At 38.3% G+C, this 14,308-nt stretch overlaps 1 protein-coding gene across 2 annotated transcripts in view; it reads right to left on the reverse strand.

Moving 5' to 3' along the window:
• Nucleotides 1-14,308, reverse strand: part of LOC136883196 (uncharacterized) — a 54,884-nt gene that overhangs the window by 20,473 nt on the left and 20,103 nt on the right. For both annotated transcript variants that reach the window (XM_067155389.2, XM_067155390.2), the window contains exon 4: nt 8,871-9,080. In XM_067155389.2, the coding sequence (XP_067011490.2) occupies nt 8,871-9,080 (210 nt within the window). The remainder of the gene's footprint in view (nt 1-8,870; nt 9,081-14,308) is intronic.

Here is a 14,308-nt window from a genome sequence, read left to right on the forward strand (position 1 = left end):
TTAAAACAATGGTATATACTGACCATGCGACTGCTTCCAAAGCACAATCCTGAATCGACGATACTTATTGTCTACAGGGGTCCAAAATCCAGGTCAACTGCCCCTCATAATGCTACTTATCACTAGTAAAGTAGAACCCTGGTATTTCTCATGTAGCAGTACTAATCACAAATAACGTACACTCATGGTGTTCCTCACATTGTGTTACTACTCACAGGTAATGCAGACCTATGTCATTTCTCACATAATGGTGTCACATATAGGCAACGCTGACACATGGTTATAGGCTATAAATTTCATTCTGCCATGGGGCAGCACATGGGTGATACTAATCATAAGTTCACTAATACAAAAAAAGACATGAAAATTCTCAAAGTTATACAAAAAGGCTACCTGCTCAATATTATGGAAAATTGTTTTATCCATCTGGAACAGTTTTTCAGTCCTAACTTCAATAAATGAAATTTCAGAGAAATCAAATACAGTAGAACTTCGATGCATTGCTCCCGGAACTGTCGTTTTCCCGTATCCATGGTTCAATTTATTCTGTCCCAAAAATGTTAAATTTCGCCACATCTATCATTCCTCATACTATCACTTTATTGCCTCGATCGTCAATAAATATTTGTCCTAAGCCACAATTTTCTCGCATGGATCGATCGTATGTAACAAAAACATACGCAAGTTTTTTTTTGAAATTAAAAAGACAGCGGAATACTCCAGAGAATATAATAGCGGCAACGTGTTATAGGAGAATGTACGAGCGATTACCAGTTGCTAGTCTTGAGCAAAGATCTCGTAGGCTGGAGTGTTGTGGGCAGGTTATTCACGCGCAACCTCACTACAAGCATCCTGACGCCAACGCTTCTCCTTGACCCAATAACTGGTCCCCAGAAGTATTCTTGTTTACAAGAATTAAAATAGAGGCCCTGTAAAACTCAAATTTTCCACCATTTTCTGTGTTGCTATTGGGTGGCTAGGGCTGCCAGCTCCATTGAAGCCAGACCAATAATCTTTTCACTAGCCTGGTCTTGAAATTAATTCCTAAGTTGGCAGCATTACTTAGCCCACTGTGACATTGTACGAGGCGCGCCAAGTTAAATTTCTAACCTCTGTGACATTGTCTGAGCCGCGCCATGCGGATCTCTAACCTATCCTTCACGAAGGGTCTACAGAATCCTTACCAAAATGCAGGTTACTGCTGTAATATCCATGTATATAATTAATTTGCAATAAGAGAACTGATGTTGAAGGTTTTCTAATTACTACAAAATGTTAGGAAAAGGGTGTAAAAGTCGCGCTCTTTACTTTCATTGCGTACATTATGATTGCAAGAGTTTTATGCCGTTATGTATAGTATGAGCATGTCCAGCTCCATGGCTAAAGGGTTAGCATGTGTTGGCCTTCAGTTCAAGAGGTCATGATCGGGTCGGGGATTGTAACTTTTGTTGGTTAATTCTGACAGTTCGGGGGGCTGCGTGTGTGTGTGTGTGCGCCGGGTAAAAATGTAGCCCGGCTGTCATGTGAACTGTAATGTAATATTAAATGGAAAATAATAATGAAATCTTACTTGAAGAGCATCTCAGAGGAGAGATTTGTTCATTGCAAAGTCCAGGAACTCGCCATCTCGCCCAAAGAAGTATATTTACTTTTATAACCCAATGAAGACTGTTACACGCCATTTTCATTTCTGAAGTAGCTACTTGCATCCCTATTGGCCAATGTGAAGTGCCACGTGATGTCATTGCAGTCAATAATGTTAATCATAATCTGTTACCAACCCCAGCACAATAAAAGCACAAAAAAGTGTAACTTGTTAAAGAAACAATGTACAATACACAACAGCAATAACTTACCTCAATTTCATATAAGCTCAAATCAGAGCCTTCAAAGAAGGTATTTTTTCTTGCACTAGCAAACCAAGTACATTGCACACCCCGTTCGACTCGTCAACATCGAAAGCTTATTTGCTCAACTCTTTTACCACACTTAATCACACGCAATGGAACATTACGTCCACAGTTTTCACAAACCGTTTTATTGGATAGCAAACCGTGACGTTGATAGAACTCCACTAAATCATTTAAATTGCTTTTATATTTTATAGCGAATTCAGAAGGACTGATAAAACCGTTATTTATGAGTTCCACGTCCATATTGACTGATTACACATATATGGATAAGAAAGAAATTCCACCTTATCAACACTGATTTTTTTTTTTCACTGTATCAATACTGTTTATTGTAAATACAGACTTACATCAGTACCGGTTTTGACTCTATTTGGTCATCATCAGCTGACATATCATGGTTTTACATCTATTAGGCACTGGTTTGTATTGCTTGTCTAAAGAGATGTCACCCATTAGCACATCCAGATGTCTAATGGGGGTATGAGTTGGATGTATGTTGTAATTGCATTTGTAAGTTCGTGAAAATAAAATTGTTTTTGAGGTTTAAATATGATTATAAAAACTTAACCAAAGCTTAAAAACTAATTGTATGTACACATTAAACACATTAAAAACAGTATATAAACACTCGATGGGTTTAAAAGTTCATGTCTTGCGTATTCCTTCTTCAGATTTCCATGTTAAAATCTTGTGAGCATATATTTACATCGGTTGATTTTGTGCTCGTAAACAATGGTATAAGTTCTTGAGAATGTTCTATTTGACTGAAATATCTCTTCATGTATGCTTATAATAAAAACACATGTCATTAAATGATCCAGACAAAGACAGTATGTGGCTCAGCTGTAAACAAAATCTTGTTCTTAAAAGTTTGAAGCAGATGATGAAAGTCGTGGTTTTGTGGATTTGATGTAAACAGTACTGATAAGGTGGAATTTCTTTCTTAACCATATATGATAATTCAACCACTGCAGGCAGCCATTTTTCCATTCCATGAATAATGAATCAACAACGGCCAAGGAACTCATATTGGACAGAACGTCAGTAGCAAGTAAAAGTACACAAGGAAGCTGTAATTCATATTAAAAACATTAGACGTGATAGAACGCGCTGCTGCCAACCCTATATCACAGATCTTGTCCAGATACTATCATAACGTCTGCACGGCAAGAACTATTGGAGGCCAATGGTCTTGTCCCGGTCTTATCCTAACTGTCCGCATGGCAAGAACCAGTGAGAACCAATCACGTTTCCACACGAAAGTAGAGGCGTAAGGCCGCTTCACGGCTTCTAACCTGGGGGCTTATGCCCCCAGACCCACTTTGCTTGTCCCTATATCACTGGTCTTGTCCAAATCCTATCCTAACCATCCACACGGCAAGAACGACTCCAGACCAATGGTCTTGTCCAGATCCTATACTAACCGTCTGCACATCAAGAAACAAAGAAACAATAACAGTAAAAATTTCCACCTATTTGATGCTTATATCTGCATTAAGCAAATCAATTAATCATACACACTACATGTTTCATTCCATTTTGGGACATCTTCAGCTGTACTACATTGCTTAGGTGAAAACACTAAGTATTTATCTTTTTAAGAACATCTTAATGCAAATATAAGTATCAAATAGGTGGAAATTGTTACTGTTATTGTTTCTTTGTAAATAGGATTTGATACGGGAAATGAAGCTGATTTCTTGCAAGCAGCAAGAACCAGTCGAGACCAATTGTATTTCCACACTAAAGGACTAAGCCCGCTTCGCGGCTTCTAATCTAAGGGCTTTTAAGCCCCCAGACCCCCTTTGCTTGTCCCTATATCACTGGTCTTGTCCAGATTCTGTCCTAACCATCTGCACAGCAAGAACGACTCCAGACCAATGGTCTTGTCCAGATCCGATCCTAACCGTCCGCACGGCAAGAACCAGTTGAGACGAATCGTGTTTCCACACTAAACTAAAGGCCTAGGGCCGCTTTGCAGCTTCTAACCTGGGGGCTTAGGCCCCCAGACCCCCTTTGCTTGTCACTCAATTAGTTCCTAAGTACAGAGGTTGTCAGCACTGGGCACTGTTTGACAACATCCTCCCCTAGAAGGCAGCGAGCATGTAAACAAAACGTCAATCGTTGCGCGGGTGTGAAAATCTTGACAGCCGGGCTACAGTATTAATGTGCCGACTTACACATTAGAATTCATCTTTGGTAAAGCCACGTTTTCATAAGCTCGTAGATCGCCTATCGCACGACAACTCAAAGGATCTGCACCCGGGTTCAGAGGCCTCATGCCAATATTATAATAATAATAATAATTATTATTAGAATAATATTTACATGATGAAAAATGCCCAAATACAGTACCCATGTTTTATTACTTTGCTCTCCCCCTATTTTATATGTCACCCGTATTTATCGTTTTTCCGCACTCGTCATTTTCCGCCTCCCCCCTTGAAAAACGATGCATAGAGATTTTACTGTATTTTATTTGACCTTTTAATTCCTATCTTTAGTAATCATGACTAAGATAAAAAGAATTCTTTCTTTTATAATCTTTTAAAATTCCTCTCTCAGCAGCAGTCTTTCTTTCAGCATCCATCAGGTGATCCCTCCTGTCAATTTATTTCTTACAACAGACACATGGTGTCACTCATATAGTGGTACTAATCACAGGCAATGCCCAGACCTGTGGTGTTCCTTGAAACGCAGACCTATGATGTCCAGAACGAGATGCAGAAATACCCCAGTGAGGATAGCTTCTTTTTATTTCCTTGGGGTGTTCCAACCGAACCTGGATAGCAGGTAGCCTCCGTCATAGTGCCGGATACTATACACAACAAATCAGTGCTTGTTCCTTATCCACTCCATTGTTTACCTGGTCTGCCTGCTTCCTTCATCAAGTCGGTGCTTGTTCTACATCAGACAATGGATGTAGAGTAGAAGTCCGCTATAGCGAGTATGGCATATAACGAGAACCCCGTTATAATGGCAATTTTTTCTGCCCCTTAAAAATTCCTATTTTAAATTGTGTATTATCCTTTGGTTACAGCGAGAACCCTATCACTGACGCATCCGTTATTACGAGTCATTACGCGTGCGCGATTTTTCCGTTGCCGGTATTTATGCACCCCAGTGATTATGTTGCATGCGATCAATTGCCTTTGGTATCGTTCCCTCGCTGACATTCGAAAGCGATGTCAGAGTCGATTAGTAATACCTGTCGACTGCTGTTCCGTTATGTAAATTCGAAATGAAAGAGGACATGTTTTGTAATAAATGCATAAATAACATGTCCAATAACAGTTGTTAACTCGTTGAAAATAAAGGCCGATTAAACGATCGCTTAATTTTAATGCAAAATAATGCAATTAAGTGAGAATGGGATACACCTCTAGATACAGCAGAGTGCATATTTGGTTTCTGAGGTTAGTTTATATTTTCTCGTGTCTGGTTAAATTACAGAAAGGCTATTATCGTGTAAATTTATAGCGAGAAGATTATAATTTCTCTACTGGCGCACGAGTGCATTTTCATCGTATGTATAGTTTGGTTAAGTTAGGATAGGTGACGCTGTTTGAATAAGAAAACTTGAACGTTTGCCACAAAATGTGATCTATCATTTTCGGTACGGTATAGTTTTCTCACTATGTGCATTTGCTAGCTCTCTCGTACACATTCAAAGCCGATGTTGGAGTCGATCAGATAATACCCATTGTGGAGTCGATTAGTTAATACCCATCGACTGCTGTTCTCTAAAGAAAATTCAAAATGAAAGAGTATAACATATTTTTGTAATAAATGCGTAAATAACATGACCGATAGCAGTTGTCAACTCGTTAAAAATAAAGGCTAAAGTAAACGTTTCGGTTCAAATTTTGTATCGAAACAGTCAATCTTTTTACAATGTCAAATCGTTTATTGGACATCACAAAAGGACATGGTTTCTGAATTCCGCAATACAGATCAATATTAGATATGCAATATGATTTGCTGTTACACACAGAGTATACTTTATGCCATATTTGGCCGGTTTGCTTGACATATAATGCACGAAACCCCAGCGCTCTTGAAATAGTCCGAGCATTTTTGTCTACTGTGACAAACTCACTATGCGAATAATTCAATTGCAAGCTTGTATAATATTACCCAATAGCTGCTAATTTATCACATTGTTGTTGTTCTTGACGAGTGAGCACATTGAATGTAGTATAGAAATATTTTTAAAAACTTGAAGATCTTAAATTTATATAGTATTTTCATTCAGTTCAACAAAATGATATGTATTGATCATTTTTATAATATTTCATAAGTTTTCTTTACTCACTGATATGGTTTATTAGGACACAATACTTCTTTGAATTGTAAAAACAAAAGATTGTGTTATGTTTTATTCTTTGATCTGACCACTGATGAAGGGAATGGTTGGATTCCTGAAACATGTTTGGTTGAATAAATAATTTTCTTCCATTAATAAGTGTATTGACAAGGCTGATTCAAATATAACTATTTTAAATATTTCTATACTACATTCAAACTAGTTAATACGGATCGTACAATCATTTTAACCTATCATGGTTAAGATTATCAACAGTGGGTGAGCACATAATTGAATCAAAGTGCTCGCATAAAAAAACAAAACGGCTTGAGACTGAATACAGCTCTTGGGATAGGCATACTTTCCATAGTACTTCAGTGTAAGTGTACCTTTTTTTTCCACTCCAATCAGGAATATAACTCCAAAAGGAGCCATTATTTCTCTTATCGTTTTATCATTGTACTCTCACACACACATAAATTCAGTGGCGGAGAGCATTTTGTCGATAAAAATATTATTTCATGAAACAATATTGTCAATGACATCAAAATCACAGAATTTTAGGAATGCATCAAGTTTAGTTCTAGTATCCCTTGTAACTTGTTTTGGACCGGGAGAAGATTTTTATTATATTTTTCGACCTAGTTTTGCCTGCTTCAAAAACCGGTTTCGTACAGCAGATTGTATCCAAGTCTTTACCAAGTAAAATCTGAAATCATCTCCGTTGTTGTCAGGCTTACCTGCTCCCGAATCTACTGACTGGTCTGTACCACTATCCTCTTCTTCCTCCACCACAGCTACGTGTCCATGACTGCCGTCCTCATTCTCATGGAATTCAGGTTGAAGATTTAGATCATCGGAAAGCTCTAGAAGGGGAATGTCCTCCACGGTTGCCAATCTTTCAGTCGTTTCAAAAGAAATAGATAAGTAATCTACTGAACGTTTGTTTATATCAGGAAACAATTCGTGAACGAAAGAAAAGGAATGTCCTATAGTTACTGGAATGGAATTGATCTGAAACATATTTGCCAATATGAAAAATAATATTCGAACGTTCACTGCGAGAAGAGTTATAGAAATAATATTTATATCACAACGGATGAAACGAACGAAGTATAGAACAATCACACATGGAGGGAACATGTCCTACACCAAGTGCGAAAGAAACTGCTACGAAAGTGGGTGCGCGTTCCACTGAGTGCGGCATCACGGAGAAACCTAGTGGTCATATAATGAACATAACATACCTTGGCTCCCAAATAACTACGTTCATCAGCAAAGTGAAAACAAACAAATTTGCCGCACTGAGCGCGGCCATACGCCCAAGGGAGGATTAATATGTATGAGTTTTTTTCCGACTCTTAAAACAAATCGGATATAACGACAATCCGCTATAGCGAGTAAATTTTCGCAGTTATGAATTCTCGCTGAAACGGACTTCTATTGTATTTAATGAAGGAATATAATGTTTAAAAATGCAATATTCTGGTGGTGGGTCAACAAACATATAGTGCAAAAATATATTGGTGAAATATTTCTTCTTTCAGACATCACATACTTTTAGATTAACATAATTTAAAAAAGGAATTCCGTGTTTGTTAAAAAAGTACCTGCAGAAAGTTAGAAATATATTTTTCCTTCCCAGAATGAATTCAGCAAACTCACAATAGACATCCTGGAGAAAGAAATTGAAGTTAAATCATATTTGGCTTAACCATGAAATTGGAATTCGGAAACGTTACCTCAGTTGACTTTCCAGTACATCACAATAGCCATCTCCAGGTTCTTATGTGTAGAGGATCATCAGTTCACAGACAGCACATCTCTCCACATCAACGGATGTTAAGGGTTCATACTTAAAGCAAGTGAGATCTTCCTTCTAAGAACACTTTTATATATATAAAAAAATTCTTTCTATATTTCTCCTTGCATATAATTTGATACCCCTTCTGTTTCTTCAAGCTACACTTTCCTTTCTTTTCACATATGGTTCAAATATATGTATTTACTAGAGGAAAGATGTGATGAATGAACTAATGATGATTCGAATTGAGAATGGACAGTAAAAACTAATCGAAAGAAGGTGAAGTTGCAAGAGAAAAAAAAAAAAAAAAAGAAAAAGGCCCTTAAGACCTAAAATACCGGGCGAGTTGGCTGTGCGGTTAGGAGTTGCAGCTGTGAGCTCGCATCTGGGAGATAGCGGGTTCGAACCTCACTGTCGGCAGCCCTGAAGATGGTTTTCCGTGGTTTCTCATTTTCACACCAGCCAAATGCTGCAGCTGTACCTTAATTAAGCCCATGGCCGCTTCCTTTCCAATCCTAGACCTTTCCTAACTTATCTGTGTCGGTGCAACGTAAAGAAAACTCAAGAAAAAATTCAAAGGGCTAAAAAGAAAAGAATACCAACAACCTAACAAACGCTGAAAAAGGTAAAAAAGGGACAAATAAAATCCATCATTTTCAGGCCTAAAATGGCCCAGAAGAAATGTATATTATCTTGGTCCTCATCTTTGGACACTCGAGAAAGAAATGTTTTTTTCTCAACTTCTGAGCTCTAGTGATGACATAATGAATAATGTACAACTACTTAAACAAAGAACTCCTACAAGTATAAGACCATGCTCTGTAGTGTGCTATTTATTAGTAATTACCTGTGTATTAATCTCATATTCCACCTTATACAAGTTTGTCCACTTCCTCCTGCCACGAACAGCAAGTCTGGCTGATGGTCTTCTCTGTTGTATTGTGGACTTCTTTTCAGAAGAACTTGGTCTACCAGCCTTCCTCTCTTGAGTTGCATTTGATGCAGCATCAAGTGTTCTTGCGACATTACTCAAGGAAATTACCGACTCTATTTTGATCTAAAAGAGAAGAAAACATGATGTAATAGTTCACTGTAGAGATGTTGTGGCACTCATGATAACACTTAAGACACACGTTTCATCACAAATTATTCCAATTCAGGGACTTAAGTTTCGACTTATTCAGCCTTCACTCTACAGAAGGCTCCTTCCCTGAATTGGAGTAATTTGTGGTAAAAACTACATCTAACCTGATCATAATGCCCAGATATATACAGTAGAATACAACCTTCCATATTAGTCGCTTACAGGATCATGAAATGTCTGAACATCTAAGGAACAAATAGAAACCTTTGTCAGAGCTAGGGATCAAAGTTCGTGCCCTCAAAACTGTATACATATGTATGCATTCGTGCCTTAAAAATTACCTACATATGCAACAAAGTATTACAGTTAACAAGTAGAAAGTGAGGGATGCTTTTCATGGTCAATCTTCGTCTGTTGTCTCCCTTTGTAGCGCGAAAAACTCTGTTTTACATCACTCAAAGTGACAGGGGCATTCACAAATGCTGATAAATCTTTTATTTTTTTGGTAGCTTTAAAAGTCTTTAAAAGATGTTAATTCCCTATTGTACCAGTAAAAGAGCCCGACTCTCAGATTAAATTTGATAGTGGCATGAAATAGAGATCTCAGGGCGAAAAACTGGATTAATTGTAGCTAGGGCTCGGTACAGGAGGTAGGGTCCTATCTACAGAAAAATTTTGACTCTGACTGTATAAGAGTTTATTCAAATAAGTCATGAGTTTGCACATCACCTCTAAGTAGAAATGGACTGTCTTCCTCGTATTCCAATAGTATGGCTTGGGTTCTCCAGCTCACCAAGCCAAGCTGGTTGAAGCACGTTCCAGAAGACTCCAGGGATTCCAGGGACTCCAGATACTCCAGACAGAGGCAGCTGGACTGTCTGGATTGACGGCGAGTAGAGATGTCTCGAACTCTGAGGCCCGGGTTGAACCCCGATGATCCAGGCGATGTTGTAGATAGTCATGTACTACCTCAGCCCGATGAGACTGAGAGGATTGATGTTCCCAAGGTCACTAGTAGCACCGAGTCCATGAACACCTTGGATGATCAACTTATAAGCAGAGATCTTGATAATTGTACATCAAGACTTCCAACACTCCTAAAATGATATGAGTGGTATAAATAATTTTAGAGTTCATCACTAGGAAGATCCCCTTCCCTGTATAACTTTTGGCAACGAAAAAACACAAGTCCCTTCTTGTGAAATTATAGTTAAACTCAAAGTTCATTACTGGCGAAGGTGCAAGTCTTTGCCTAAACTCGAACGAAAAAACACAAGTCCATTCACTTGGAAGTTTGAATATATTTAAAGTTAACCACTGGTGAAATTCATAAAGTCTTTGAGTGACCACTGACGAAAACACAAGTCCATTCACCTAAATAAATTCACTGACGAAATTTATAAGTCTTTTAAACCAACACTGGCAAATGTACAAGTCTTTGAGTAAATGCAAGTGAAACCCTAACTTTGTTCAAAGCCGTTGGAAAGTTAAAGTTCATTACTAGCAATGTTAATCAATCACTGTCTATTAGAAGAATGAGTTCCTCAACAGTTGCAAATATTCCACGTAAAAAACACAAGTCCATTTTACGAACACTTAGAAAAGTTCTGGTCTTGAACACATGAAAATAATACAAGTCCATTCAGTGAACACTTAGAAAATTTCAGCTTCGAAGACACGTAAATAATACAAGTCCATTTAGTGAACACTTAGAAAATTCCAAGTTCAATTACGAAGACTTAGAAAAATTTCTACAACACTCGAATTCTTATGAGTCCACTTTATAAAACTTGGAAGAATCGTCTTCCCACACTTGTATAATGACAGAGTTCCACGATGATAGTAGCAGCAAGAGTGTCCTCGCTGACTACTCAGCTGAGACTGTGTGAATAGGCTACAGTAGGTCCCCTTTTTATTCAATCCGGGATGTCTACGTCATAATACGGTTTGATTGAATAACTCCCGAATCCCTCGATGGATTTGCTTGAAACTCGGGCACTGGGACGTTTAGGTGATCCCAAACAAGATGACATATCGCTCTACTCGCTAGCACAATTATTATGGAAATTTCCAAATTTTCTCCATCGAATTCTCTAGAACAAGTTACGTGGAATCCAGAAAATACCAGTCAAGGCTGGCGACACGTGTTGAGACGAGCGGGCGGCCTAGCTAGCCCCTGTGGCTACGTCACAGCTCACAGTCTTCATACACTTCGCTAGCTGGTCCTCGCTGCTTGTAAACAAACCAGACGCACTCGGAACATTACGCGTGGTAAATAAACGTAACTTATGCTCAAAAAATACTTATGTACAGGTCCACTTGTTTAATGTAAAACAGCAAGATTGACAACACAGTGTGATTCCATCATCCGGCTTCATGCTTGCCTGCCTGTGATCCCACTGTCCCTTGCTGGAGAATATTTCCCACTCCTTCAGACTGCGCAGCTAAATGCTCATTTCTTATCTGAATGAGTTCTCTTGTCTATGAGTCGTCATCAATCACATTCCTTGCACTTGCGGAACATATTACACATTAGTGGAAAATGCCAGGGCATGCATACATAAAATACGTATCTATAATAAAAATTTCACCTTATTTTCTTGACATGGCATAAGCCCAAACGCCTATACAGCATCATGTTTATAAGTACGGGCTGTGAAAGCATCAATAGCATATGCCTGTTTGCCCTAACCGTGCCAATAGCATGTGTGTAATGCTCCAGGAAAATCTTGTACAAAGACGGCAAACTGTACCAGTTATCCATGTACAAAGTTCTCCAGACACCCAGAAGATCCTTACACATATCAATAACAATCCTCTCACTAACTAATAAATCATTGTAGGGAGTTCCTCCCTCATAATCCTTCCCAGTATATATTTTGAAATTCCAACAATAGCAGTTCTCTGAAGGGCAAACTTTGTACACCTTGATACCGAATCTTGCTGTCTTGGATGGATTATATTGAACAAATAACAGTCTACCTTTGAATTTCATCATCGATTCATCAATGCATTTTCTCCTGGAGTATACACAAACTTGAATCTGTCCGAAAGTAAATCTATAACAGGTGTAACCTTCTTAGTTTGTCACGGTTTGATTTGGAGGTGTCCGTACTAAAATGCAGGAATTTGTTTATAGAAACAAAGCGTTTGAATGGAATGGTTTCACCAAATATGGGAGTTTCTATCACTCTAAGTTTTGACCAATTATCTTGCATTGCAGGCTTTTTTGTCTGTGACATAAGAATACATAGAGCAAAGTGAGCTTTTAGCTCTTCTATAGTAACAGGAAACCAATGTTTTTGTTCGTGAATATTGCTGGTTTCAAGGGGAGCAGATAAATTAGCAAGAAATGTAGAGGCATAAGCATTGGCACCCTTTGTAATGTGATCCCAGAACTGTGGGGTTAGAAATTCATTCACTACCTCAATTTCTTTTGGATTATTCCCGAACCTCCTCCTCACTATAGAATGAATTTCAGAAACTGGTTTGCATGCTACAAAAACAGGCTTATTGTCAACAAGATCCCACTTCCAAGTATCATTACTGAGAGTTCTCACCTGCTCATGTTGCAATCAGGTTTTGTCCCATAGTTTCGATTGGCACTATCACCTCGGAACTGAAGTCAGAATAACTTTCATCACTGTCAGTTGAAGAAGAAGAAGACGTATTTTCACTCTCCAGAGAATCATTTCCACTTTCAACACTATTTTCAAGCTAGTTACGAATAACCTCATCCATGCCGCACTTGGATGCTGCCATGATTGTTTACAAGTAGCAGCAAACTGGGGTGCTTTTTATTTTCTGTATTTCAACTGAATGTTACTATTTACACAGAGAAAATACCTTCAGGTATCATCTGAAATCTATCAGGTAGGTTGCATCTCTCTGACCAGCTAATCGCGATAATGAACTTATAAATATTCTCTGCACCAGGATGGAAGTGTCCGTCGAAGTATGTTACCACCTTACGATCGCAGGACGGAAGGTTCCATCAAAGTATGGCAATGGGTTAAGAGAAAGGAAGTGAAAAAAAGTTCATTCTTTCTATGAGGATACTTATATCTCAAAACTGAAGGTAACAGACGTGAACATTGGTATTTGGAATCTCCTCTAAACATAAAGAAACACATCCTCTTTTGTGGGAGGTGGGGGAATCAACTTAATGGCGGTGGGGTGGAAAAAGGAGTTGAGACCAATTGATTTTACTGTTCATAACGTACTTGATTCTGATCATAAACCGATCATTTTTGATCTTTCTTGGGTTCATTTTCAAGAACCATCTTTTCCTTTGGAGAACTTTCTTTCTTTTTTTTTTCAATTTGCATTAATGTTAGATTACAGTAGATTCTCCTGGCATATAACTACAAATTTTAACACATTTGAAATAAACTATAGAAATGATATTGACCATGCAATTGTTCACCTTTATAATAAGGTCAATAATGCATGGAAGCATATCATTCGTATTGAAAGAAATCCTGTGCACTTGCCGACGCGCGACAATGGTGCTGGTCACATTGTCAGCAATGACAATGGCAGCAGATGAAATTTACTGCCAATTAGCGGTCTTGCATCTTGCTGCAGGGTCCAGAACATCAATAATAATACTAATAATAATAATAATAATAATAACCTAAACTGAACTAATATCGCCCACCCTAATAACAATCATGTTATGGACAGTCATCAAAATGCGCGGACCATGCTGGAAGCGGGTCCTGGCCGGGTAATGACTACAAATGCGGTCCGGCCGCAGGTTCAGTACCGCCAAGGCACCCAAGATGACACCACGCCAGATCTCCTCAAGGATTTGATCCATATTAAAAATGCTTACAGGAAAAGGCAAAGATTTAGGGACATAACTGACTGGGCGCAATACCTCGAGCTAGACCGGGAAGTACAAAATCGATTGCTGGAAAGAAAGATTTAAAAAATGGAAGGAACTTTGCCATCAGATCGCGAATTTTGGCATATTATATATAAAATGTTAAGCATTCAATTATAAATTTCGGTATAATACCGTAGTGAAGCAGGGGTATCTACTTAGTGCTCTAATAAAATTAAGTAACAGAAGAATTACTTAAATGATTAATTTATTTATTTTTGACCTCAGCAGCAGCGAAGTTAGTGCTCATGGCCCTCTCTTACACTTAACAATGTGAATTAGAAGATAATACACATATAAAAGAAATATAATT

The sequence above is a fragment of the Anabrus simplex genome, chromosome 11 (assembly GCF_040414725.1).
Source record: "Anabrus simplex isolate iqAnaSimp1 chromosome 11, ASM4041472v1, whole genome shotgun sequence".
In the NCBI taxonomy this organism is placed as follows: Eukaryota; Metazoa; Arthropoda; class Insecta; order Orthoptera; family Tettigoniidae; genus Anabrus; species Anabrus simplex.